This window comes from Chinchilla lanigera, unplaced genomic scaffold (genome assembly GCF_000276665.1).
Source record: "Chinchilla lanigera isolate Chin_1 unplaced genomic scaffold, ChiLan1.0 scaffold00012, whole genome shotgun sequence".
Taxonomy (NCBI): Eukaryota; Metazoa; Chordata; class Mammalia; order Rodentia; family Chinchillidae; genus Chinchilla; species Chinchilla lanigera.
In genome coordinates this window covers 24,638,033-24,665,078 of record NW_004955413.1, presented here as the reverse complement: position 1 = coordinate 24,665,078, position 27,046 = coordinate 24,638,033, and the positions used below count along the sequence as shown (strand labels likewise).

The window sequence follows — 27,046 nt, the reverse complement described above, 5'->3', positions numbered from 1 at the left end:
TGAAGCTGTGACATGGGAGACCGTTATTGTCTCTGCAAAGTCACTCGCAACCGCAGGCCTCAAGTTCCGTCCCGCAGCAGAATTCGGCAAAATCCTCTATTCTCCAAACACAATGCGCCACGCACACTGCGCATCTCCGCAATAGTGGGCCGGCTAACGACGCAAAGAATGTTACGTCGCCACGGGGGCTCTTCCCCCGCCCCACCCCACGTTCTCGTTCAGGCGGCGCGAGAACTTTACGTCCACTCCGTAGTTTGTTTTTCTCCTACGAGCCGCAAAATGTACCGGTCTTCGCAACTGACGTAAAATCCTTCCAAGAATATCCGTAACGCCCCGCAGAGCCCTCGGGCGATTCCGAGACCCTGTTTACGTATCGTCTCCGCCGTACGTAGCGTCTAGTTGGAGCAGTCTCAGCGGCGGCCGCCATTTTGTGCAGTCGCTGAGAAGGAAGGAGACGCCTAAACCGCGGCACTGCCGGGTTTGAGCGTAGCCAAACCTCCTCACCGTTTTTATTACCCGATTCTCTGTGTTTTGCTCCCGTCTCCGACGAGAGAGGCGGCGACGGTGGCGTCTGCGACGGGAGACAGCGCGTCGGAGCGAGAAAGCGCCGCGCCTGCCGCCGCCCCAACAGCGGAGGCGCCGCCGCCATCGGTCGTCACCAGACCGGAGCCGCAGGCCCTCCCGAGCCCGGCCATCCGTGCCCCGCTCCCAGATCTCTACCCATTTGGGACCATGCGCGGAGGAGGCTTTGGGGACCGGGACCGGGACCGGGACCGTGGCGGGTAAGGGGGGAGGCGGCGGGCCGCGAGGCCGCGCGTCGCGGGGGGCGGGGGGAGGGGGCCGTTGCCCGAGGCCGAGCGGGCTCCGCGGCACAATGGCGGCGCCGGGCGGCTGGGGTCCGGCGGGAAGGGCCCCGCTCCGGGCCTGGCCGCGCGGGCGGGTCACTTGATCTCCCCGTGCCGCAGTGACCGTCTGGAAAAAACGCTCCAGACGCTCTTGTGCTGCCTCGGGAAACCCAGCTCGAAATGGCTTCCTTTACATGATGTCCCCAGCGATCACTGTCGGCCATCAGTCTAAAGCGCGGCTTCTCATTTTGTTTTTGTTTCCGGTGCTGTGGATTGAATTCTAGGCCTTGAGCTCTTGCTAGACAGTTTTTCTGATACTACTATACTTCTGATTTTAAAACATAGGTTCTTAATCTCCTTCACTCGTGCTTTGTGTAATTCAAAGGAAGCGCATAGAACTGTAAAGTAGTGAAGTCAGTTATCCATAGTACTAGGGGGAAGGGGAGTTTGGAGAGATGGGCAGTATTGTAATTTTAACTTGTTTTTTTTTTTTAACTCTTTTGTGTTCCAGCGTTAACTTCTCGGCCTAGCCCGGAAAGTTTTGATGTTGTAATGGCCACTGTTGCACCATCAGGGATAAAAAATGTAACAGGACTAGACCTGAATAAAGATACTGAGTTTTTAGGATTTTTTTCACGTCAGCTAAATGACTTTTTGCTTAACAGAGACATTTACGTGTGCTACCAGTTTGTTTTCTTTCGTTTTTGAGATGGGGTCGCATTGTGTAATCCAGGCTGGCCTTGAGTTCACAGCGATCCTCCTGCCTCAGCCTTCCAAGTGGAGTATTGAGCTTACAGGCTACTGCTTCTTAATGGGTGTGACTGTGGGCACATCCTTAATTTTTGTGAGCCCATTTTTTTTTTTCAGCTGAATGGAAGAAGAGGGCTGTGTTCTTGGGAATTAAGAGATAATGTATGCGATTGTCCCGCTGTAATTGGGTGTTCATGATACTGTTCCCAAACATGCATGTTTTAAATAGACAAATATTAGACTTACTAGTCACAAGCACTTCGATTGTCACTAAGTTACAAAATAAGAACCATTTTCACTTCGCACTTAGGGGAATCTGCGATCTTTTGTTAGATTCAGAGAGGAGAGCTAAAAGTGGAATGTTCATTTAGGGTTTCACAGTTGAGCAAAGTTTAGAAGGGAATTTCAACGCTGCTGCCTAGCAAATACCTAGTAAATTTGAAAGTGATGCAGTAATTATATATTACACCCTAGTCTGTCCTAAAGACCCATAGAAAAATCTGTGCACATGTGATGCAGGAGCCATGTCTAAAACCATTTATCCCAACATTGTTGGTGAGAATAGCATGTTTGAGACTCAGTATCCTAATAAATTGTGGGTATTTGTATATTTGAATACAATACAGCAATGAAAAAGAAGAAAAAAAACTTGGGTCATCTCAGATGATTCCTTTTTTTTTTTTTTGAGACAGGGTCTGGCTATGCAGTTCGGGCTGGCCTTGAGCTCACTTTGTAGCCCAGGCTGACCGCAAACTCACAATGATCCTCCTGCCTCAGCCTCCCGAGTGCTGGAATTACAGGCATGCACCACCATGCCCGGCTCTCAGATGATTCTCAGACATACTTAGTTTTTAAAGTAGTTTGAGCGCGGGGCGTGGTGGCCCATGCGTGTAATCCCAGCACTCCGGAGGAGGCTGAGGCAGGAGGATCGTTGTGAGTTCGAGGCCCGCCTGAACTGCATAGCTAGATCCTGTCTCAAAAAGACCAAATAAATAAAATAGTTTGACATATTTTAAGGATACAGGAAAATAAGACGACTATAAAAACCAGAGGAATGGTTACTACAATTCAAGGTAATCATGGGGGTTGTAAACTTAGAGGAGGCACGAGGAGGCTTCCCGAAGTATTGATAATGGTATTCTACTTCTTTACTGTGCATGATGTTTTATCATAAATATAGTTTAGCAATTAGTATTTGAAAAGAGAAATGGTAAATTTCAACCCATATCCCATATTGACTCATTGAGTATCAGATGACAGGTAAAAATGGAAAGCTTTTTTTTAAAGTCCAGGACAAAATTGCACTCTGATAAGGTTTGTGCCCTAACTACTTTCACTTGAGTTTTCTTTTGTGCTTTCAACTGCTGCTGAATTAGTTGGAAACAACGGGTGTGGTCAACATATACATGTTTTAAAAGCTGAATTTATCCTGTAACAAACTTTGCTACTCACTTGGTCACATTAACAAACAGCGAAGTGTACCAGGAAGTGGGCTGTGTGTGTATTAATGGTGGTATGGGTAACTACAGGGGTAAAAGCTTCCCTGAAAGTCTGACATCAGTATTATAAAGTGGGAAAGCAACGTATTTTCCAAGAACCTTGTATTTGAACCTGAATCTCTAGGACACTGTAAGCGTGCATACTATTTCTTGATAAAGATCTATTTAGAGTACTTTTTATTGATTTACAAGTGGGAACGCCCCTTGGTCTGTGTACTGTTTACTGGAAGCCTGAGAACATGTTCTAGATACTGATGGGTGTATTTTGGTGCTGCATGGGTCTCCTTTTTGATTTCTCTCACTGGTTAACCAGTAGCAGTATAGGTAATGTCGGTTTACTCTGTTTATTGAGTGTAGATACCCAAAATGCCAACAAAATTTTCTGCCATAAATCTGTGTAGAGATATAACTAACTGGTCTTTAAGCCCCAGAGTTCTAATGGTTTGAGTTACAGGAAATTGAAGCCCTTTAAGATAGTTACTGCTGCTGGGCGCTGTGGCACATGCCTGTAGTCATCAGCACTTGTGGCTAAGGCAGGAGGATCACAGGTTGGATCCTAACCTTGGCAACTTAGCAAGACCCAGTCTCAAAAATTAAAGGGCTGGAAATGGAGCTCTGTGCAAAGGCCCTGGGTTTAGTCCCCAGCGCTGGAAAAGTAAACACTTTCTACAAGATGTTAAGAGTGGGAAAAGCAAATTAAATTCAGTATTATGTTTTGCAAGGAGTGAAGGAAATGAGATGAAAAAAATAGCCTTACTGTTTGGATATTAAAGCCCTGCCCTTTACATAGAGTAATGTAGGGGAATGAAGGCCATCTTAGTATTACGATTCTCCCAGCAAAATAACTTGTAATTTGTTACATTTCAGGTTTGTCTAGAGGCCATGCTTATATTTCCATTTAGTTTGCTTGTAAAAAAAAAATCTGGGCTTGAGTTTTTATTAAAAACCTTAAATATGTTTTATTGATTGTTTCTCCCATAAATTGTTTGTTCAGACTCCTTTGTTAGCATAAACTAGCAATCCTTTATAGGTCCCAGTAGTTTTCTCTTTGCTCATAAGTAGAGCAGAAATGTTCTTTATGGTCTAAACGGGGAAGGGATCTGAAAAGCTGTTCAAAATTCAGGGAATTTAACTTGAATATTCCTCCCATCCACAGCAGTGTTGTTTAAACTTTAATTGCCTCCTCTTACACAAGCTATTTATCTGTTCTGTTCTCTCGTATCACCAGCACCATGTAAAACAATATAGTTGTTGAATCAATAAATCGCAGTTCATTGTTGCATCTGATACTGTTTCAAGCACATACCCATAAAATAGGGGTGGGGAGCTGGTAGTATCCTAGGAGTCAGTCTTTATGCACCTTTTCCGAGAACATAAGGTAACATTGTTTTAAAAATTCTTGCTGTTCCTAGATTTGGAGCAAGAGGTGGCGGTGGACTCCCTCCGAAGAAATTTGGTAATCCTGGGGAGCGTTTACGTAAAAAGAAATGGGATTTGAGTGAGCTCCCCAAGTTTGAGAAAAATTTTTATGTGGAACATCCAGAAGTGGCAAGGCTGACTCCAGTAAGTGTTTTGTATTATTTTTTTTTATACAGATAAATGAAACAAGTAGAAGTATAGGGTAGAATTTACTTGTTGCTGTCTTATATACTTTGTTATCGTATAAGGTTCTTAGATTTTCTTTTATTTTGAGACAGGGTCTCCCTATGGAGTTCATACTGGCCTTGAGCTTACATTGTAGCCAAGGCTGATCTTGAACTCACAAGGATCCTCCTGCCTCAGCCTCCCAGGTGCTGGGATTACAGGAGTATGCCACCACGCCCGGCTGGTTCTTAGATTTTTAAGACTACTTGGTACTCATAAGAGAGACCAGTTTAAATATACATATAATGTGTTGATTGGGTTTTTTTATGTGTACCAGGAATTGAACTAAGGACCTTGTGCTTGCCAGGCAGGCGCTATGCTGCTGGGCTGTGTCCCTGGCCCCCTTGTTGATTTATAATATATTTCTCATACATGGTTTTAACTGTATATTGACATGTCTTCATTTATGAGGTAGATTTTAATAGTAGATTGTTTTTTTAATTTCATGATTGTTTGGGACTCCACTTACGAAGTGGTTGTTTATATGGAAAAGTAATTTACAAGCACACCTGGCCCCACGTTCCATATACTCTCATTTCCTAGTTCTAACCTTAAGTATGTGCTTCCTTCTGACCTTGTGTATGTGCTTTCTTGCATGGAACAGAACCCCTAGCCACTTTGCGTTGTCAACTCACAGTTAGGAAAATCCTCACAAAGTTGAAAGCATAGTATATATTTACCATTGTTACTGTGGGTTGGGTAATAATTAGTTGCTTGGCTAATAAAAGTTTTGGGTATGGACAATAACTTTTACTAATTCGTCTTCATTCTTTCTGCTAGTATGAAGTTGATGAGCTACGCCGAAAGAAAGAGATCACAGTGCGAGGGGGAGATGTTTGTCCTAAGCCTGTCTTTGCCTTTCATCATGCTAACTTCCCACGTAAGTGTTCTTCAACCCAGAGTTTGCTGGGCATGGTGCTCCATGCCTGTAAATCCCAGCACCATGGAGGCTCAAGCAGGAGAATTGCTATGAGTTCAAGGCCAGCCTGAACTCCATAGTGAGGCCCTGTCTCCAAAAAAAAACACCCAACCTAGAACCTTGATTGTTAGATTTTGTTGGGTAATAAACAGGAGTAATAGGTTATTTAAAGGTTTTAGAGCTGGGTGTGATGGTGCATACCTGTAATCCCAGCACTTGGGAGGCTGAGGCAGGAAGATCTTCTGTCAACTTAAGGCCAGTCTGCACTACATATAAAGACTTTACAGTGTTGAAAAGACAAGTAGAAATCTTTCATAAAGGTAGTAATTTAGGTAATAGTTTTTTGTCATACTTGTTGCTGAGACAAAATGCCCGACACCCAGAGTTAAAGAAGGAAGTATTTATTTGGCTTACAGTACAGGTTTCAGTCCATAGTTGGCTAGCTCCAAGGGAGGATGGTACATGGCAGAGGGGCATTGCAGAGGAGAAGCAGTTTGTTGTAGACAGAAGCCAAAAGAAGCAAGCAGAGACCAAAGCTCTTTCTGTCTCTTATCTTACCAGGCTACCTAGGGCAGGCAGCACTCCCTTAACCCTAGTGCTCTTGATCCTAGTGTTGCGCAGTGAATTAATTCCAACATCACACACTGCAGATCCAGCCACCCCTGAAAAAGCCCCACCTGTGACCACATGAGGCTTTGAGGGGACATCTAGACATACGCCATTACAGGTTTCAAAAAATTAACTTCCTAACGGTAGTGGTAAATATGTTAGTGCATAAGAATTTTTTATGCTTATCTACTGTCTAGATGAAGGACTCTCTTTTTTTTTTTGACGCGAGGAATCGAACTCAGGACCTTGTGCTTGCCAGGCAGGCGCTTATGCCACTGAGCTATGTCCCCAGCCCTCATCTTTTTTTTTTTTTTTTGCATTTGTTAACACTTCTGTGTTTGCCACTCCCTCGTCCACAACAGCAGAATAAAATGTCTTTCTAGCTGAACGTAAGAAACATTCGGCAAACAGTGTGACTGCTATGTCCCTGTGCCCTTGGATGCTGCAGGACAGTGATCTGAAAGGGAGTGACGGGCTGGGTATAGAGCCTCTTTTTTTCTTTTTTAAGGCAATAATATGTTTATTCTCTCATAGAATATGTAATGGATGTGTTGATGGATCAACACTTTACAGAACCAACTCCAATTCAGTGCCAGGGATTTCCACTGGCTCTTAGTGGCCGGGATATGGTGGGCATCGCTCAAACAGGCTCTGGGAAGACATTGGCGGTGAGTACCAGCAAGTGGAGTATTTTGCTATCCTAATTGTCACAGAAGTGTAGGCAGTAACGTTAGCTATCTAAAGCGGACATATTTCACGTTCAAATGTACGTTGCACAAGAGATGGAAGTAGTAGATTGTGCTTTTTAGTTGCTGTTTCAGCATTATTACTGTTAGAAGTTGCACTGTTAAGATGATGACTTGGTTTTGGTGTAATATTTTGTTCTTATTCCTCCCCAGTATCTGCTGCCTGCAATTGTTCATATTAACCACCAGCCATACTTGGAAAGGGGAGATGGCCCAATCGTAAGTATTTTGTTTTATTTACAGTTCTAAGAATAACTACAGATGAATGCCTGTTGTGTTCTAGGCACTGCTTTACCAATGTCCAATTTCATTCTTTTTTTTTTTTTTTTTTTTTTTTTTTTGGTTTTTCTCTGGTACCAGGAACCGAACTCACGACCTTGCGCTTGCCAGGCAGGCGCTTTTGCCGCTGAGCTAAATCCCCAGCCCCTCCAATTTCATTCTTAAGTCCATCTACTCCGTATAACCCCGTTTTGGAACTAAATGACTTGCCCAGTCACATACAGCAAGCAAATGGGTTGCTTGGGTTTGAACCATTCTTATGCTTAAGTGCTAATTTAGTGCATATTGTGTTCATTTGTGGGCCGTTTTTGGAGCGGGGACAGGGCGTCACTGTGCAGTTTAACTCATTGTAGCTCAGGCTGGCCTCAGACACACAACTATCCTCAGACTCACAAGTGTTGGTGTTACGGAGGTACATGCCACCGCGCATTTTGAGGTAGGGTCTGAGTTGCCCAGAGGGCTAGGATTATAGCAGTGTACTGCCATACTCAGCTTGCGCTGCTCTTTTCTTACTTGTGCTGGTATTTAATCCATGGTTTCATTGTAGGACTTTTTTTTTTGGTCTTTTTGAGACAGTCTTGCTATGCAGTTCAGGCTGGCCTCGAACTCGCAACGATCCTCCTGCCTCAGCCCCCCAAGTGCTGGGATTACAGGCATGAGCCACCATGCCTGGCACATTTACTCATTTTGTGAGAGCTGTGCAGTTACACTAACTAGGTCAGTGATAGTGAAATTTTAGAGCTTCCAGTGATAAACAGGCCACTGTGGCACGTGTGCCATAGGTTCACCACCACTGCACTAGGTCATACAAATCCATACATATCCACTTGTATGGTATGTGTAAATGAATGACAGTATCAACATACTAAGTAGCAAATGTCATCACTTGTTACCTACACTCCAGTATAGTTTTACTTAAGCCACTGGGCATCCCAGTACCCCACCCTGTCATACACCTTGAAAAGTACTACATAGGGAAGAATTAATTACCTTTTTGCACTTTGATGTTTCTAGGGGGTTGTTTTGTTTAACTTGGGGTAGGTGTCTCAAGTGGGGTTTTTTGCCTGTTCCAGTGTCTAGTTCTGGCTCCTACGAGAGAACTTGCTCAGCAAGTACAGCAGGTGGCTGACGACTATGGCAAGTGTTCAAGATTGAAGAGTACTTGCATTTATGGAGGTGCTCCTAAAGGCCCCCAGATTCGAGACTTGGAAAGAGGTAATTTGATAAAAATACCTCAGTAAATAAGAATAGGGTTTTGTTTTGTTTAGCAATTTCTGTGTATGATATTGAAAAAGTAATGGGTTCTTATGAAAAAAAAAAAAAAAAAACCACTGTTACAGAAGCTTAGAAATTCTCAGATATGGTTATACTAGCTAGTTTGGGAGGTGGCATTGACCTTAGCTGGAGACTTTGTAAGATTGATGGTTGTAGTTGAGGTTTCCTCACATTATATTTATGCAGGTACTGCTCTGCAGTATGTGTGCAAGATCACAGAGCTGGTGTTCTTAGTTTGTGTGCTCAGATTTAGAGAGTAGATAAAGAATTCCTCATGAGTTAGATCTTTATGCTTTACAGGTGTTGAGATCTGCATAGCTACTCCTGGGCGCCTGATCGATTTCCTAGAGTCAGGAAAGACAAACCTTCGCCGCTGTACTTACCTTGTTCTGGATGAGGCCGACAGGATGCTTGATATGGGCTTTGAGCCTCAGATCCGTAAAATTGTTGACCAAATCAGAGTACGTACAGTGTATACTTCATGCCTTTATGTCTTTTGACAGTTATGTAGTTCTCTTCGCTAAAAGACTTTTCCTTTCATGATAGCCTGATAGGCAGACATTGATGTGGAGTGCAACCTGGCCAAAAGAAGTAAGACAGCTTGCAGAGGATTTCTTGCGTGATTATACTCAGATCAACGTGGGCAATCTGGAGTTGAGTGCCAACCACAACATCCTTCAGATCGTGGATGTCTGCATGGAAAGTGAAAAAGACCACAAGTATGAAAGATTCCACTTGTTCACAAATACTGATAAACTGTTTCTAATAATTCTCCAGAAAAAAAGTGTTAGAGAAGCCAGTTTTTGTTGTTTTTGTTGGTTTGTTTGTTTTTTGAGGCCTGAAAAAATTAGAAACACTGGGGCTTTCTAATAACCCATTCTTTGCATCACCAATAGGAGTGTGTTGGATTTGAATCCTGGTGTTAAGTAGTGTAGCTTTGGGAGTTAGTTTTGAAGTAGTCTACTTAATATATGGGGAGGTTTTTATATGATGACTGTATTGTTGGTCTTACTCAGGTTGATTCAACTGATGGAGGAAATAATGGCTGAAAAGGAAAATAAGACCATCATATTTGTAGAGACAAAGAGACGCTGTGATGACCTCACTCGAAGGATGCGCAGAGATGGGTGAGTATAACACCAGAATAATTAATTAGGCTCAGATTTTAATGGCGATTTCTAAATTGGTATTGCACACTCTAAAATTTCAATAATGGCTTTCTAATACCACCTAATGTGCAACACTACTCCCCCCGCCATACTGAGAATTAAACTTGGGTTTCAGGCTGAGCTGTACTCCCAGCCCCTTTTATTTTGTGCTTTTGAGACAGGCCCTTGCTAAGTTTTCCAGGCTTGACTCAAACTTGTGATTCTTGAGATTTCCCTGGCACAGCTTCCCAGAGTGCTGGGGTTATAGACATGTGCTACTGCGCCTGTCTAAGTGAACATAGTTGTCTGTTCATGTTCCTTAACTTTATCGAAACAATGTAGTAACTTTCTCTTTAAATTTAAAAAATTCCTAAAATGTTTCATTTTCTTATGATAGTTGGCCAGCTATGTGTATCCATGGAGATAAGAGTCAACCAGAAAGAGATTGGGTACTTAATGGTAAGTTCAAAACTAAGCATTTTCAGTGGGTTTTTGCCTAAAAATCTGTAGAAGAGCCAGATAGTAAATATTTTGGCTTTGCAGACTGGTTCTTAATACTTTCAGACAACTTAAAATCATCCTCCTTTTATTTTTAGTAAGTTCTTGCTTTTGTTATTCAAAGAAAAGTTTGGCAGTTAAATGTTCTAAAGAAAGATGTGCCGGGCGTGGTGGCGCACACCTGTAATCCCAGCACTTGGGAGACTGAGGCAGGAGGATCATTGCAAGTTCGAGACCAGCCTGGGTTACAAAGTGAGCTCAAGGCCAGCCTGAACTGCATAGTGAGACCCTGTCTCAAAAAAGACGAAAAAAAAAAAAGTTCTTTTATCAGTTGTATTTTAGTGTATGTCCTTTCAGTTCTCTTTTTTTTCATGAGTACTCTCTTACGAGAAGGCCTGTTGAGTAAAGTAAAAGAAATAACATACTTAGAAATAACATACAAGCATTTTGGGAGAGGAGTGTTTTTTTTCCTTTGACTCCATATCTTTTAATGCTGTCACTTGCCCTACTTTGCTTGGTTGTATATGTAATTTGGCTCTTTGTGTTTTTTCTTCCCCCTCAGAATTCCGTTCTGGAAAGGCCCCCATCCTCATTGCCACGGATGTAGCCTCCCGTGGGCTAGGTTTGTATAGATAGGTGTCTCTCTCGATGGTTTCTATATCTTTTGGTTTAAAGATTTGTTTGTCACTTGAAATTTAGAGTTGTGTATACATCTATTTAGTGAAAAGAGAAGGATATAGGTTTTTTTTTTCCCCTCCCCACAATTTTTTTCATCCTTAGTTTTGTTTTTTTGCGGGGGGGTTCTCCCCCTTTTATTTTCAAAGTCTCTTCCTGCTCCTAACAAACAGGCTTTGGTCTGCAGCAAGGCCTAGGCATGACTCCTCAGTTAGAGGGAGAAGAGACACTCAGTTGAGCAGTTCTAACTTCTTCCTGATTAAGTCTTATTTTCTGGCTGGATAGAACGAGCCTGATTGAACCTAGCTATCATGAGCTAGTTTCTTCCGGTCATTCTTTTCTGTATATCATTTTGTCTGTTGTACATAAATACATATTGAGACCTGGTTCTGTGGATCCTTATTAAGTGAAATTTAATAAGTCTATATTTCATTAATTAAATATGCATTGCCCAGTGTTACTTGCTGAAGTAAATTAATGATGGGCTCTCAGTTACCCCTTCCTCCCAACCATACTTGTATCAGAGCTGTGTTAATGCTGAGAGCTTAATCAGAAGGTGTTCTGGAGCTTTTGACCCATTATGATCAATACTGTGGTACTTAAGCCCATCATTCTGAGCTAAACAGGTCTGACTCAGAACTTCTGTATTTAAAAAGAGATGATTTGTATCACTAGGAAATCTTCAGACTATTGACAGTAATATCTTGTCCAGTAAGGTGAGAAGCACCATATTCCCGTATATCACTTAAAGAAAACAAGCATTTACACTGGACTAAAAAGTGGTGGAGCCTTTTTATCCATTGGACTTATCATTCCCTCCTTCAGAGGTGGTGACGTGCAGCCATGACGGAGAGTTGTCTCTGCCCTCTGAGGTCATGTCTGGAGCTGTGCCGTTAGAACTTGAGCCTGTCGGGAGAGAAGGCGGAGGCCTGAAAGCAGTTCATACAAATGCTTTCAGTGATGGTGGTTTTTAAACAGGCTTGCTATGTGCTGGTAGCTTCTTTGTGCATCTTGCCTAGACAATTAAAAATATTTGCTCCATGTTCCCCTATATTTCTAAACCAAATCAATTGGCTACCATTAGAATAATTTAGACTCTTCATCCTGCCCCCTCTCATCCAAGTGAGGGGAGAGGGAAGGTACCTGAGTCTGTTTCTTGTTACTCAACATCAGTGTTTACTTTGGGCCCCTTTATTTGCTGCCTTATAAAAATCAAAGGAGGGAGAAAACCCACCAAAATGGCAGAATTCTGACCTAGGTCCTACAAGATCCTGGAAAGTGAAGGCTTCTACCTCATAGACAGGGGTGCAATTTTCAGCTGAGTCACCAGGCCTTTTTTCACTTCCTGTCAAGCGATGGTCTCTTAAATGTTCCCTTCAGGTAAGTTCTTTGCTTCCCCTAATTTTATAATAGGCAACCACAATGCCCTTTCCACTGGGATATTTTTAATTTCTCCTTTTTTGTTTAAGCTACACACTGTTAAACTAAAAGTATTGAATTTAATTTGTTTTGTTTTTTAACAGAAGCTTTGCTATCAGCTGCAGATCACCCAATACATGGCCAAGGCAAAATCTACATTGGCCCGAAGCAGCTCTAGATGAGCCTGTTTGGCTAGTCTGAGACCCTCCCAATTAGTGATTGGACATTCAGGCCATGTTGTAGGGCTTTCCAGACCACGGGTTCTTATTGCTGGCCAGAACGTTCACTTTTCTATTTCTTACCCTGCTACAGCATCTTCTGTAAAGGCAACAGGATAGTATTGTGGCAGTGCATAAATAACAGCAGGGCAGGCCTGCCTGGAGAAAACCCAAGTCTGCTCTTGCCCTCACGTGCCGGCCAGCCATGTGTATGCACAGGACACCTTTCTAGTATGAAGAACTTGCATCATGTCCATCCCTTTGAGCCCCGCCAGAAGTGCCCCCAAACTAGTATCTGAACTGTCGGCTGCTTTCTGCTAGGAATTACTGTGCATCTGGTGCAGTAGTTCACCTTGTACTGCTTCCCACAGTCACACTCCATGTGAGTGACTTGGGAGCATTATCCTAGCTCAGAAGATGCAGTCATGAAATATAATTCCCCATACTCTCCCCTGCCTCACCCTTACACCCATGTCCTGTACATTAAGATTTTTCTTTGTAGCATCAACGGCCCTAGCCTGAGACTCACGCTGCCCCCTGTGATAAGTGCCTTCTCGTCTTTCTGGTGTGATTCAGGACTTTAGGGGTCAGTAACGACCGAGGAGCCTTTATTGTAATAAGAAACAGACATAATGCCCTTTGTTCACAAGCCCTACAACAATAGCTGAATTTTTTTTTTTTAATCATCTCCCCTTTTCCCCTGAAATTATTCCAGTCTGGGCAATAGATGCAGTCTGACCCTTTGGATGTAACTTACATTTTTTTTATTAATCATTTTTTTCTACAATCACCCCATTTACCTTGGGGGAGGCGTTGGAGGACCTGAAATTTTTACCCGAACCCAGGTTCTCCGGCGCTTGGCAACCAAATGGGGCTACAGAGAAGCATCTAAGCCAGTTCACAGAGCGAGCGTGTGTGGGGACTTCTCACTGCCATGGACCCTTGATGCATGCTCCCCGCGCTCCAGTGGTCCCGTGTCAGAAGGCGGAGTTTTCGAAAGGAGGCCGCCAAAAATAAAAGGCAAAGAGACGGGATCGGCTGCAGCGGTTTCCCAAAGGAGGAGGGAGTGTGCATCGGTCTGGTAACAAACAGAGAATGTTTTTTAATTATTTATATCACAAAAATCTGTGTTTTATCTAGGATATTTTCTGAATATTCTTTGTAAAATGCAGATTTTTTTTTCCACAAAACATTAGGATTCTGTTTATTAAATTTGTTTGTTTTAAGTAGGTAAAAGGAAAAAGTACATTTAGCTATAAGCATTACACTAACATTTACATGATTTAAGTACTAGGTTATTCAGCCCAATTCCCAGCAGTGGACAGAATGTGACTTGTGTCTCAAGGTTTCATGGTTTTTCCCACGTTCTTTGGCTATTAATTTCCCAGGTCACAGAGATTATCTTGATCATTGAAATAAGTACTAAGTCTGAAATAACCTTGAGTTGAGCAAAAATTCATTTGATAGAAGCTGGGCTTGGTAGTATAGTGAAATTTTAGTGTAATGTGCTCTACTGGTATTTGAAAAGGGAGAGGTAATCTGGATGTTTCTGCAAAGAAAAATAGGTGTGTGCTTTGCTCAGGTTTTTCTTAATATAAGAGGGGAGAATTTACCCTAAAGTTGTGTTAAGTTGCCTTGGAAATGTAGTAATAAAGTATATGAAGCTCCTTTTTTTATTTTGCTCTGTGACTGGCGTAAAGGTAAGTTTGTATGTTTTTGGTAGATTTTGCCAGGCTTCTCCCAACAGAGTAGAAGTGATTTGGCCCTGTAACTTAACAGTGGATACTGCTTTTCTTCTGCACTCCAGTTTTGAAAAGGTGGCACTGGAATTTGCCAATCTGAAGACCAAATCTTGGCACAACTCCTGCGTGTATGCCGGTTAAATCAGAAGAGGCAGGAGTTCAGATGGTTGGATGGGATTCCCTTAGGATTTTACAGCCAGTAAAGATGCAACATCCCATACATATCTCAAGAACCACTAATCCTCTTTTACTCTGTTGGGATGAGTCTTTTTTGTTCCCTCTCAGAGTGGTTACTAACTTCGTCTTCTCTCCTCTTGCTGTCATCTGCATTCGTGCTTCCCACCTGTTGTTGGCATGTCCTTTACCTTCTCTTTCCCTGCCACATCAACCTACACACTGACTCATCATGGACTGCAAAGATGTGGAAGATGTCAAGTTTGTCATCAACTATGACTATCCTAACAGCTCAGAGGATTATGTGCACCGTATTGGCCGAACAGCCCGAAGCACCAACAAGGGCACCGCTTATACCTTCTTCACCCCAGGGAACCTAAAGCAGGCCAGAGAGCTGATCAAAGTGCTTGAAGAGGCCAATCAGGCTATCAATCCAAAACTGATGCAGCTGGTGGACCACAGAGGAGGCGGCGGAGGAGGGGGTAAGGGTAAGTCCTGGAGTTTTCCAGGTACTGCCAAGGTATCTTCTTTTTGTGTGTTTATTGTACCCTGTTTTTTAATCTTGTGAAGACTTTTAAGTATGTTGCTTAATCAGAAAGGCCAGTATTCATGACTTATAAAAGAAAGTGATTGTCCTACTTTTGTACCACACTGTTTCTGTCAATTATAATCTAAAAATGACCTTTCAGTTTTGAAGTATGTGCTGCATGCTTAAAATTAAGCTAGCCTGTAGTTGCTTTATATCTTCAAAATACTTAGTATATTAGGTTTTTAATTTTGCATATGAATAGATCTTTAATTATATACCATTTTAGTAGAAATTGAGACATTACAGTTGATTCTACACAGTTGGAAAATATACTGGGATCTGGACTTCGTAATTCCCAGTTCAGTACAATGAATTGAGTTTCTAGATTGTTCTCATGAAAAAAGCCTAGCTGGGTGTGGTACAAACCACAATCTTAGGAGGCCAGGACAGGAGGATATAGTAAGTTTGAGGCCAGCCTTAATTCTGTTGACCCATGTTAAGAAGTAAAAAGGCTAGGGATGCTAGATGTTTAGTAGTTGAGCACTTCCATAGCATACACAAAGCCCTGGGTTCAATACCTAGTACCACAGAAGAAAAAAAGGCCTAAAAGGGCCAAAAGTTAAGTCAAGTACTAACTTAGAGTAGCTCTAGACTTGCTGAAATCAAGGAAACAGTGTGGAATATGTCTGACCCTTTGTGAGTTTTTAATATTTGGATATGTTTGGCTCATGTACCTGACATTAAAAAATACCTTATGTCCTCCCATCAGGAGGTCGCTCTCGATATCGGACCACTTCTTCAGCCAACAATCCCAATCTGATGTATCAGGATGAGTGTGATCGGAGGCTTCGAGGAGTCAAGGATGGAGGCCGGAGAGACTCTACAAGCTATCGAGATCGTAGTGAGACCGATAGAGCCGGTTATGCTAATGGCAGTGGCTATGGAAGTCCAAATTCCGCCTTTGGAGCACAAGCAGGCCAATATACCTATGGTCAAGGCACCTATGGGGCAGCTGCTTATGGCACCAGTGGCTATACGGCCCAGGAGTACGGTGCTGGCACTTACGGAGCTAGCACTACCACCTCAACTGGGAGAAGTTCACAGAGCTCTAGCCAGCAGTTTAGTGGGATAGGCCGGTCTGGGCAGCAGCCACAGCCACTGATGTCACAACAGTTTGCACAACCTCCAGGAGCTACCAATATGATAGGTTACATGGGGCAGACGGCCTACCAGTACCCCCCTCCCCCTCCTCCCCCTCCGCCTTCTCGCAAATGAAGCCGATTGAGGTGGGGTGACTTGTGCAGACTTAATTACATTTAAAGGAACACCAACTTCCCTTTTATTTTCTTTCTTCCCTTTTTTTTTTTTTTTTTTTTTTTATTTTTGTCTCCCAACCATTGTGATTTGCCCTTTCATGCAGATTAGTTAGAATTCACTGTCAGGTTTCTTCTGCCTGCCAAAATGGTCCAGTCTGTAATAACAGATTTTGTAAAAAGTATATAACCGACTGGAAGAGATTAATTTCTTCCCCCAACTTTGCATGTTGAGGATATTTGAGCTATTTTTCATTTTAAAAGAAAAAGGTATTAGGAGCCAGTTTTTCCTTTTGTGGGAGCCAGTTTTTCCTTGTCCCGAGTTGGTGGGGAGGGAAGGGGGGTCTGAATTGTTCTGCAGAAGAAAATGGCATCTGCTGTAAATGCTCTCATCCCTGGGTTAGAAAACCAAGAGGGGTTTCCTTGCACATTTTCTGTGGTGGTTTTTAACATTTCTCCAGTGGGGCCCGGCTCCTCAGTTTTTAAGACAGTGCTTTGCTCTTGTCATTTTGGCTCATGATGGCTGAAGTGCATTTGAAGTTAAAATTTCCTAGTTGGTTTTGTGTCCCTTACACTCTGCCTCCCCTTGCTCCTATCCCAGTTACTGGAAAAATAGCCAGTTTAGTGTCAGTTTAGAAATTGAATTGCTGAGTCTACCTATATCTTTTAAGTTAACTGCAAGCATTTCTCACGCTGGCTAAACTGTAGCATCTCAGCATCTGGGTAAAAGCTACCTGTGTTTCTTGCCCATATAACCAGGGACCATCTGTGAAATTGATTATCTAGCCAGACAGCTGCTGTGAGCAAATGAACATAAATGCTCACTGGAAATTTACTTTATTAAACAGTTGAGTCTGCATTCGCCAGCAGTGTAAGAAGCTTCTTTATTTATAGTATACTCAAAATGGCCAGATTTTGAAGCTCAGTATTTATAGTGGTAGAGTAAGCAGCTCTTTGCCAGCCTCTCTACCCCTGTGGCCAAGTTTTCTTGAGCAAAAACTAAACCCCTCCAGTCTCTTCCTTTTATCCTCTGCAGTGCTGTGTAACAGCCCTCTGGGTGCATAATGTCCCCTGCATCCTTCTGCACTTAGCTCTTCACAGGTAGGTAGTGCTTAGGAAATGTCTGGAGGATGAGAGTCTTAAGTTTGTTTCGTTTGTTTTTGGTTTTGTTTTTTGAATTTCCTCTGAATGAAGGTAGGTGAATTCATCCCCTTAGTAGTACTGCTTTGCTGAGACTTAATAGCAGGTGAACCTAGAAAAGATTTTCTGCTCTTGGTTCACTGTAAACAGGAAGGGCAATCAGACAGTCCCAGAACCCTTTTGGAGATCCAGTGTGATGGGATTGTTTTTATTCTGGTACTGGTATTGTTTGCACACAGTGGAATTAAGGGAGGATGCTCTACTGTGTTCTTCGTGGCCTGAGAGTGCTTGCTAGTTTATAAGGTCTAAGTATTGAAATACTTCAGATTTTTTGCTTTTGTTTTTGTTTTCCCTTTAAAATCCTTCAGGGAGAGAGAAGGGATGGTTTCTGAGGGGTTCTGACAGTATGATTCAGTGTGCAACATACAGGTAGGTTATCAGCATAAGCTGAAATGTATGCATGTTAAAGCCTTTGACATCCTTTCTTGTTTTTCACCTCCTTTTTCCTTTCCTTTTGTTCCCCCATCTTAAAGAGGTGGAGGCCAAGGGAGGATGGTAGGAATAGAAGAAATGTGGCAAAACTGCTCTCTGCTTTCAAATTTTAAACCAAAGTACTATAGCTGCCACCACTACCCACCCCACCGCCTCCAAAAAAAGTGTCTCTTAGGTACTGACAAGTCTGTTGTGGACATTTCTTTCTACAACCAATTTCTGATATATTTTTCTTTAAACCTAGAGATTCTACTACAGGAGATGTCCTCCTCAATGCAGCTCCTACAAATATTTCAGGGCAAGGTCTCGGTGTGCAAGCAGCATCTGGAGTGCTTGCTTCCCCTTTCCTTCAGGGACATTGTAATTAACAAAATAACAGCAAATTCCAAATTTCCAGGGCTTCTGTGGTCTGAGCACAGCTGAAAATCTAGCAGTTTTTCCTGTTCACTCTAAGGTAACTTCCACGTCCATGTCGTAATTCAGGTTCTGCTCTTCAGAACATGAGCAGACAAGTCTTGATGCCATTCGTGGTTGAAACTTACTTGGGCAGAGGGTTTCAGTATTAAGCTATGGGCTGCTTCTCCCCAGTCCCTCCCTTGCAATTCATTGTGCGGACTTCTTTCGTCTAAAAGGTTGGTGGCTTTTGCTTGGGATCAGTGCTCTCTACTCATATCCTTGCTGGTCTCTAAACACATTCCTGTTGCATTAAGACTTGAAAGATTTGTAGATGTGTGATGTTCAGGCACAGGATGCTAAGAGCTATGTTACTATTCTTAGTTTGTAAATTGTCCTTTTGATACCATCTTGTTTTCTTTTGTAGGTATAAATAAAAATACTGTTGACAATAAGGTGTGAATTTTTTATTGCTCAAAACTTTTGTTTCAAGACAAAAGTTGGGTATTAGATGGACTAATAACCTTATTAGCACCTAAAACTGAAAGGAAGTGGGATGGTTGGTTTTAGTGCAAGCATTTAACAGGGCAGGATACTCGGTAGGTAAATGTTTGGTATTTTCAGCGCATCAGTAAAACGGTGATAATGGCAGTGCTGCTGCCTAAGCTGGCATCTGGGATAAAGGTAGAGTACAAGTCTCACTTGAACCATAGTAAAGACCCAAGCCAGTTTGAAAGGTGAGGCACAAATGATGTCACTTTCTGCCAAAGCTAGTACATTTGTTTTGCTGTGGCTTGAAAGCAGTGTGAAGTAAAATAACGTTTCATTCTTACAAGCTAATACTGTTATATCCTGGCTACCTCAGTTTGGTTTACCTGGGAGTGAAAATTAGCATAAAAACACCCCTAATGTTCCAGTTGATCTTCAGTTGGGGCATTCTTACGCACAGGGATGTCTTTCCAGATTGTTCCTGTTGCTTGGCATGTCTTGTACCAGGGCTTTAAAGGATCAATGGTTTATCCATTCATGGCTGAGGCACCTTTAAGGTTTTTCTTTCCAGTTGATATTAAAGCCCCAGACTTGTGCACTTGGCCTCCACTTTTCACCAACTCTGTTGAGGATTTAAGTTTGTACTCACGAGGTCTAGGTGGAATGACCAGTTCTTTGCTGAAACCCATACCAGGCATCTTTCTGGCTTTATCCATGATCGTAAGTCATGGGTAAGTTCACCCATGGTTCCCTCAGTGTCCTTTTTAAGGTATAGACCATCTTTGAAGGCCTTCAAACTGGCATTGGAAGACTTAACTTCTTTCCTTTAAGAACTGGAAGAAAGTGGAGATGAAATTACAAGTGACCAGACTGACCAAAGGACTGCTTTTTTGTGTGTGCACAACCCTTAGTATCATTTAACATCCAACTCACGGTGTCAGTATTAAAGCCAAGGGGGAAGTGGGTCTCGTTAACCAGAGACAGGCTGACCCTTCAGGATGTAAATTTGGCAGTTGGCCTCAATTGCCTTGTTCCATGCTAGGTAGTACAACCAGCCAGTTCCTCGCTTTGGTTTACTGACTTACATGTACAGTTGAAGCTGTCCCACTGCAGCTAGAGTCCCTGTTCTGGCGGCTGCTTTATACACACAGAAGCTTTGTGGGGTGGGGGGTTCTTCGGTGGATTTGGTTGGTGGTTTTTGTTTTTTTGAGAGCCTTTTGGATATGTAGTTCCAGGTGGCCTTGAAGTCATTACATAGTGCATTGGCTGGTCTAGAACTTGGGGCCTCCCAAATGCAGGGATTATAGGCATGTGCCACCACAGCCAGCCAGTGGGTGGTTTTTGGGTTTTTTAATGAGCCCTCCAGTCAATCCTTGGCAGAAAAGGAAGTTAAGTCCCTTACCCTGGTTGTCAAGGCCCTTTGAGCTGACATGGGTAACTCCAGGTTTATGAGGCTTTTTATGGCATCTTCCTTCATTAACGTATGTACCGCAGAGGGCACAGCTATGGCATTGCTGTTCTCTCACGTACTTACAGCAGAGATGAACAGCTCAAGCCATTCCCCAGAAAACTGCTTCCCTGGCAGCACCTACCTTTGGTCACATACAAGTAGAAGAAGTCACAGTAGAAGATGGTTTGCACTACCCCAGACACCACCGCGATCTGGTCGTAGAAGTTCTCGGTCTGGTAGCGCCTGATCCAGTTGGCCAGGTACAGCACCCGGTAGAGCCCCAGGAAGAACAGGTAGTGTGTAGTGATGGTCTCGGCCTCTCCAGTCTTACTGATCATGAAGAGCTGGGGCAGGATGGCCACTGATTCCAGGTAGATGGAGAAGGTCCAGAGGATCTGAGGCAGAGCAAAGCCACAGAGGTGGTGAGCAAGGTCAAGAGGGCCTGTCTATAGAAAGCCAAATGCTACATGCAATGGCTGGAGAGAATAGGCATTAGCAAAAGAAAAACTTCAGGTTCTCAAGTGTTTGGGCAGGACAGGAGGGGGCTGCTGGGCATGCAACCCAGACCACTGAGCTACACCCCAGCCGTCAGAAGCTTTTCTGTTCTAATTGGCTTTTTTGTGGTGCTGGAGATGGAACCCAGGCCTCATGCATGCTGGGCAACCACTATACCATTAAGCTACACCCCCAGCCCCAAACTAATGTTCTGTCAGAATACACTCTCACCTTTGCAAATACAAGTTGGATTTTTAAGATTATACAGTACATACTGCTTGTTTCAGAACAGCACGATGTTTCTATGAAACAATTTTAAGGTTGCAGTTTTGTTGAATAAACTTGCATAATTGAAGGCAGTTTCTCAAAATATAGTCCGTAAGCGGCACCAGCAGGATCTCTAGGAATTTCATTTCCCGTGTTTTTGCAGGCTATAGCTCAGGCCTGCTGAGGTGACCTCAGCCTGCACTGCTCTAGGGATCTGTTCGTGATACGCTGGACCAAGGTCTCAGCCACAAGGAAGACTGGTGTGTGTGGCTTATGGACACCATGGCTATTAGCAGCAGTCACGGTGGTGGCACAGGCCCAGACTCCACTGTGGACCAGAGAAGGATGCTGCGGGACCCGCCTCACCTTCCTTTCAACCTTTCTTTTATTGGGGGTACCAGGAATCAAACTCAGGCCCTCCTGCTTGCCAGGCAGGTGCTGTGCCACTGAGCTCTATGCCTGGCCTTGCCCTTGGCATCAGCACTCAGTCCGCCTCTCACCTCCAGCGGCGTGAAACTGTAATTCTCCAGGAAGGAAAGGCCGATGACTGGGACCAGAAGAAACTCCAGGCGGAACGTGTCGTTCTCGATGTCAAATGTTTTACGAAATTTCCCATAGATCATATACACTGTGACATACGCACAGAGGAGAAAAACCACCTAAAAAGGGAGATAGGCACGGGAATCTGTGACATTATTTGTCAGCCTTTGAAGCCACCAAACCCACAGGCCAGTGTTCTGCCATCACGCCAAGGTGAAATGCTGACCACACCTCTTGGGCCCATGGCCTAGAATCCCAATTTAATGACACTTGTGAAGTAACTCCATGCCTCCAACAGGGACTGGCAGTGCTCGCAGAGTCAGTGGTACCCCAGTTGTCCCTTCCATCTGCAGAGCATTGAACAAAAACAGGACCAGCTGGGCGCGGTGTTGCACGCCTGTAATTCTATCAAGAAGCTGAGGCAGGAGTATCACAAATTCAAGCCTATCCTGTACTAGAGTGAGACCCGGACTGAAAACACCAAAAATTAAAAAAAAAAACAGGGTCTTTCTCGGGATTTAGTAGTGGCAGTCTAGGGTTCCTAAAAAAAAACAAAACTCCCTGGATGTGCATGAGTGTCTTGTAAGTATTCACAAGGGCTAATGTCCCATGAATTACTTGGCTGTAATTCTTCAGAAAAGCTTGGCAGTAGCTGTCCTGTGGTGGCTAGTGGTTCCGTTTAGCTATGCTTCTACTCTTCCAGACCAGTGCTTCCCAAACAAGATGCACCAAAATCACCCAGATGCACCAACATCCCACCTCCTGAAGCCTCACCTTCATGACTGTGTTGTAGACGGAAATGAAGTTGGTGAAGAGGTCCAGGTACCTCGTGGTGAAGACAAGGGCGAAAAGGATCTGGCTCTTCCCAGAGATGCCTGTGCCAGAGGGGACAGGAGATAGTGACAAGAGAGCCCCAGGCCATCTGCACCCCCAGACCGCAGAGCCTGGAGCCAGGATGGCCTGGAGTCGCCCTGTCTGGTCCTGAGGGTCAAGCAACTCAGCCTTCCCTTCAGCTCCTTGCAGTCCAGCTCCTCTCATTCAGCTGTAGCCTGTCAACCAAATAAGGACACGAACACCGAGTTCCCGGAGTTCCCAGTCCCCCTGCGTGTGCCGCCTCGGTTCTTGCTCGGGGAGGATGTTGGGGGTGGCGGGTGGTGTGAGCCAGGCTGGGCAGGGGTGTTGAGGCTTCTTTGTGCTCCACCCCCAGGGCTCCAGTGACATCCCCAGAACTCTGTCCCTCCCGGGAGAAGGAACAGTGACTCCATAGTGTGGTCTCACCAATGAGGCCAAAGCCAGCAGAGGAAGGCATTGGCCAGAGGTGCATTCCATTTAATTTTCTCAAATGCAAAGATTTAAAAAGCCCATTTCCTAGTTATAAAAGTTATGTCTACTTTTACTTTTTATAAAACAAAAATCAGGTCTGGGGGTATAACAGTAGAGTGCTTATGTGCATAAGGCCCTGGGTTTCCCTCCAGTACTGGGAAAAAAAGGGGAAAAAAAGTATAATAAGATGTAAAGGAAACAGCCTCTGTGTGCCTCGTGGGTCCCTGTGTGCACACGAGTGTGCACGCATGCGCATAGGCAGCACGGTGTGTCACTCGACTCGGCCTTTCCTTTGTTCTCTCTCTCCACTTCTTATCGAGGAACTTTAGGTTTCAGGCTGCACAGAGAGCCCCTGTCCCTTCACCAACCCCCACACGTGCAGACCTCGCCTTTGACGACCGTTTGCTGCTCACTTCATCAATTCAAAGGCCAGAGCAAGGCTCGTGCTTCCCACCGACCAGACCACGCCTGTCCTGCCAGTGTCCCCCCCACCCCGCACCCTCTTTCCACTCCAGCATCCAAACCTGGAGTCTCTGCTGCTTTCGTCCCCATGCTCCTTGGGTTCCTCCAACCACCAGTGACAAGTCACGGAGGCAGTTCCAGGGCCAGGCATGGACATCCCTCCATCACTGCTGTGGAGCTAGCCCGGGTCACCTCTGCAAACCACTGCCATCCACGACACCCACATCTCTGCACCCCAAAGCCCACTGTCGTGCTCCCTCAGTGTCCTGCTCCCTCTTGTGGCTGTGTCCTCCATGCCACCTAATCCTTGCCTGCCCAGTCCCCTCCACCACCTCGGCCACCCCCACTCCAAGGAACCTCCAGCTCCAAGCTCTCCTGCGTAAGCTTGTTTCCGCCTGTCTACTTTGTATGGGGGGTGCACAAGACCCCAACTCACCACAGCCCCCCCTTTCTCAACCCAATCACCAGGCCCCACCAAACGCCATATTTCTTAGTTCTTCTCCCAGACTCCAGTGCCCTCAGATGGCCCAGCTACCCTCCCCTAAGGACTCATAGCCTGGTCTCCCCAAATCCTTCACTGCTGCCCACTCACACCCCAATTTCATTCTCCATTCAGCAATCCAAGGGCTTTTTTGTTTGTTTTTTTGAGGCAGGGAATCACTATGTAGCCCAGCTTGGCCTCAAACTCGTGGCAGTCCTGCCTCAGCCTCCTAAGTGCCTACATTATAGCAGTGCACCACCACACCCATCGGAGGGCTATTTTTAAAATAAAACTTTGCTTAAACCATTCAAGTGGCTTCCAAATGCCCTTAAAATAAAGACCCAAAGCCTTATCCAGCCCTGAGGTCCTGCCCAAACTGTCCTTTCCCTGGTCCACACCAGAGTGAGTCTTGCACCCTGCAGCCAGGGCCACAGTTCTGGGTATCATTAAAAATGGAGCATGCTACTGACACATGACCTCCTCAAGGTCTAGCTCCCCTGCATCCCCGATGGTGCCTTCCTTTCACCCTCCATGACCAGGCATTTGGGGGAGGGACATTTTTAATGACCAAGTAGGGACACACCTGCCTGCCACACTCTGGACAGTGCTGGGTCCATTCCTCACCTGTAAAATAGGTGCTCACCTCCCACCCCTGGGCAGCACTGACGTGAGGAAGAAGGTCCTACTACAGTCCCTGGGGCCTGGCACCGTGTGCTTCGGGTGAGGGCAGCAGTAGGCTAGGTGTGAGCACAGCAGGGCTGGGTGCAGACCCAAGGCTGGCTCTTGGTCTGGTGGATGTGAGGCCACCTCTCTAAGCCCTGAGAGCCTGCCAGAGCCCCGGGTCCCACGGAGGATGTCCCGTCCCAGAGGTAGCCTGCCCCCTCCTCCCCTGGGCCTTACACCTCCTTTGCCTCTTCAGGGGTCCTGGCAGCCTTGAGCACAGCAGTTTTCCCACTTTTGAAAACAGGTGATTCCCACCCATTGAGGAGCACCAGGGTCCCACAGAGAGGCGGGGATGGGCAAGAACAAAGCCCACAGCTCCTGCCAGCGTCCTGCCAGGGTCTGTTGGACTCGTCTACACACACAGGCTGGTCCAAGCCACCACGCTGCCCCTTTTCTTTCCCTGCAAGCACCTAACGCCCCTGAAAGACCGGCTCATTTACTCCGTCGCTCAGACTGTCTCTTGCTGGTGGTTTCCCAGCCTGGGTCTGCTCTGCCAGGCAAGTCCCTGATGGGTGCTCCATCCCAGGCGCCCAGCATGGTGCCAGGGAAAGAGGGCAGGCAACAGCGCCCCTCCAGGTCCAAGCACGGAGTGCAGAGATGGGTCCCTGCCCATTCTCCCTCCACCATCTGAGTCCCTGGCCCACTTCCCAGGTCCAGAGCGACTGCCTCCGGAGCACCCCTGGTGCATAAACCCACGTTTATGAGCCTGCAGCGCCTCAAGCCCGCAGGTAGCGGTTCCACCCCGCCCAGTCTCCATCCCTCTCTCCATTCCAGACAGCCCTGCGTCAGGGCCTTTCCTCAGCTTCCTCCCCTCTTCCCAAGCTTTCCATGGTTCCCGGGCTCCTCTCCCTGGGGACCCTCCCTGGGACATGCCCCCTCACAGTGTGGCGACCTCCATGTGTCTGCATCTCCTCCTTGGACTGCACACCTACTTCCAGCACAGAGCTCCTCCATGAAGCCTTGAGGCTGCTCTCTGCCTCTGCAGCCCGCAGGGAGCCTGGGCTCACCGGCTCCTCTCACCCCAGAGCCAAGCACAGGGGGCACCTGGACCACAAAGATGGCGGTGCGCTGCCGGAGGGGCCCGGGTAGCCCCTGACTGCACTGGGTCTCTGTCGACCCCTACCCAGCCCTGGAACCTCTCCCCGCCCAAAGCCACCAGGCAGACAAGGAGCTTCCTCCACCCCACCCCACCTCCGCCTGGGAGCAGCTCCATGCCCACCTGGTCAGGCTGGCCAGCTCCTGCCACACCACAGGCAGGGGCAGGAAGGGGCCCAGCCTGGAGAGGCTGGGAAGGGCAGGGGGAACAGAGGGAAAAGGAAGAGAAGACCCTGAGTTTGGGGGCCACTGCCTGAGTGCACACCCTCTCTTCCCCGCGCCCCCTGCGAGGGCAGAGGACAATGAGAGTCACTACTGGGATCGAGAGGGCGGCACCTCCTTCTTATCTCCCCCCTCCGCCCACTCACCTGGGAGCGGTGGTAATAGGCCAGCTCGGAGGAGGCCAGGGTGGGGGTGTAAGTGGAGGCACAAGGCCTCCCTTTGCCCCAGTCTCCGCGACCGTCCTGTGATACCTACAACTTAACTTCTTTTTTCCTTTTTGGAAGCTGAGCTTCTGAGGGAAGACGCCACCCTACACAGCCATTCCACAGCGGCCCTCCTGCAGGCAGGGGGCCGGGACAGGACCCTGCTCCCTCCGGGGGCGCCCCTCACCCTTGCAGCTCTTGGACCTCCAGATCTTCCCCAGGAGCAAGATCATGGCCAGGAGGTGGCTCAGGTCACCGAGGATTCGGAACACGTTCATGGTCCAGCCCGCCGGTCCGGCGTGCGCCCAGCAGCGAACTTCCAGCAAACTTTCCGGCGCGCGGGGCGGCTGCCACGTCCCCGGCCACGGCCTCGCAGCGCCCCAGGCCAGGCCCGAGCCGACCGGTTCCTCGAGATCCCGGCCGCCGGGCGGTGACGTGGCCAGGCCGGGCACAGGGTGGGGAGCCAGGAAGCGGCGCCGCGGGGAGATCCCGCCTCCCGCCGTCCCGCCCTGCGCCGGGCGGGGCCGCCACAAGGGTCCCCGCCTTCCCTGGGCAGGCTACCCATTCCCAGTCTCCCAGTCCTCCTCTCTGTCCAGTCCCTCCGCCCCATTTATTTCTTCTGAGACCGGGTCTTGTAGCCCAAGCTGACCTCAGACTCACTTTGTACCCAGGCTGGCCTCAATCGCCATAGCCTCCTGCCTCAGCTTCCCGGAAGCTGAGTTTACAGACCCTCATCTCTTCACCTGCCTGGAGACCTTGGTGCCTGGGAGAAATGGGGTCCTCTGTGCCAGTGCCACCCCTTGGACTCGGAACTCCTGATGGGGTGGGGAGAAGCTGGGACAGGGTCCCTCCCTTACCTGCGAATTTGGTGCTACCTGACCTCATAGGGGTGCGTGACAGTGATGACAATTTTGCAGGTGGAGTCCAGCTGACCTCCATGCCAGCCTCCTTATTGTGGGCCTCAGTTTTTCCATCCTTAAAACGGGGTT

The 27,046-nt window shown here is 46.2% G+C and overlaps 2 protein-coding genes across 3 annotated transcripts; one reads left to right on the top strand and one right to left on the bottom strand.

Annotated features, from left to right (window-relative positions):
* The first annotated feature begins 464 nt into the window (after positions 1 to 464).
* Ddx17 (DEAD (Asp-Glu-Ala-Asp) box helicase 17) lies at positions 465 to 18,762 on the top strand. Of its 2 annotated transcripts, none has more exons than XM_005379259.2 (13): positions 465 to 782; positions 4,507 to 4,657; positions 5,519 to 5,618; positions 6,801 to 6,934; positions 7,166 to 7,231; positions 8,365 to 8,506; positions 8,867 to 9,027; positions 9,113 to 9,285; positions 9,583 to 9,693; positions 10,112 to 10,173; positions 10,775 to 10,834; positions 14,686 to 14,922; positions 15,739 to 18,762. In XM_005379259.2, the coding sequence occupies exons 1-13, from the start codon at positions 733 to 735 to the stop codon at positions 16,242 to 16,244; spliced, it is 1,953 nt and encodes a 650-aa protein (XP_005379316.1). In that variant the 5' UTR covers positions 465 to 732; the 3' UTR covers positions 16,245 to 18,762. The 2 variants fall into 2 exon arrangements, with proteins under 2 accessions (XP_005379316.1, XP_005379315.1); XM_005379258.2 differs by having other exon boundaries at positions 14,686 to 14,928; positions 15,739 to 18,759.
* On the bottom strand, positions 16,356 to 26,528 carry Kdelr3 (KDEL (Lys-Asp-Glu-Leu) endoplasmic reticulum protein retention receptor 3). The gene is made up of 5 exons (XM_005379260.2): positions 26,245 to 26,528; positions 22,323 to 22,423; positions 21,509 to 21,667; positions 20,389 to 20,641; positions 16,356 to 19,629 (listed from the first exon to the last, which is right to left on the bottom strand). The coding sequence occupies exons 1-5, from the start codon at positions 26,333 to 26,335 to the stop codon at positions 19,589 to 19,591; spliced, it is 645 nt and encodes a 214-aa protein (XP_005379317.1). The 5' UTR covers positions 26,336 to 26,528; the 3' UTR covers positions 16,356 to 19,588.
* Between the last annotated feature and the right edge of the window lie 518 nt (positions 26,529 to 27,046).

Bases quoted from the DNA above. Each gene is read 5' to 3' on its own strand.
- Ddx17 (XM_005379258.2), top strand. From the start codon at position 733: ATGCGCGGAGGAGGCTTTGGGGACCGGGACCGGGACCGGGACCGTGGC. The intron at 4,658-5,518 runs GTAAGTGTTTTG...TCTTTCTGCTAG, and splicing joins AAGTGGCAAGGCTGACTCCA to TATGAAGTTGATGAGCTACG. The intron at 6,935-7,165 runs GTGAGTACCAGC...ATTCCTCCCCAG, and splicing joins GCTCTGGGAAGACATTGGCG to TATCTGCTGCCTGCAATTGT.
- Kdelr3 (XM_005379260.2), bottom strand. From the start codon at position 26,335: ATGAACGTGTTCCGAATCCTCGGTGACCTGAGCCACCTCCTGGCCATG. The intron at 22,424-26,244 runs GTGAGGGGCGCC...CCTCTGGCACAG, and splicing joins GAGGTCCAAGAGCTGCAAGG to GCATCTCTGGGAAGAGCCAG. The intron at 19,630-20,388 runs GTAGGTGCTGCC...ACTTTCTTCCAG, and splicing joins CTACTTGTATGTGACCAAAG to TTCTTAAAGGAAAGAAGTTA.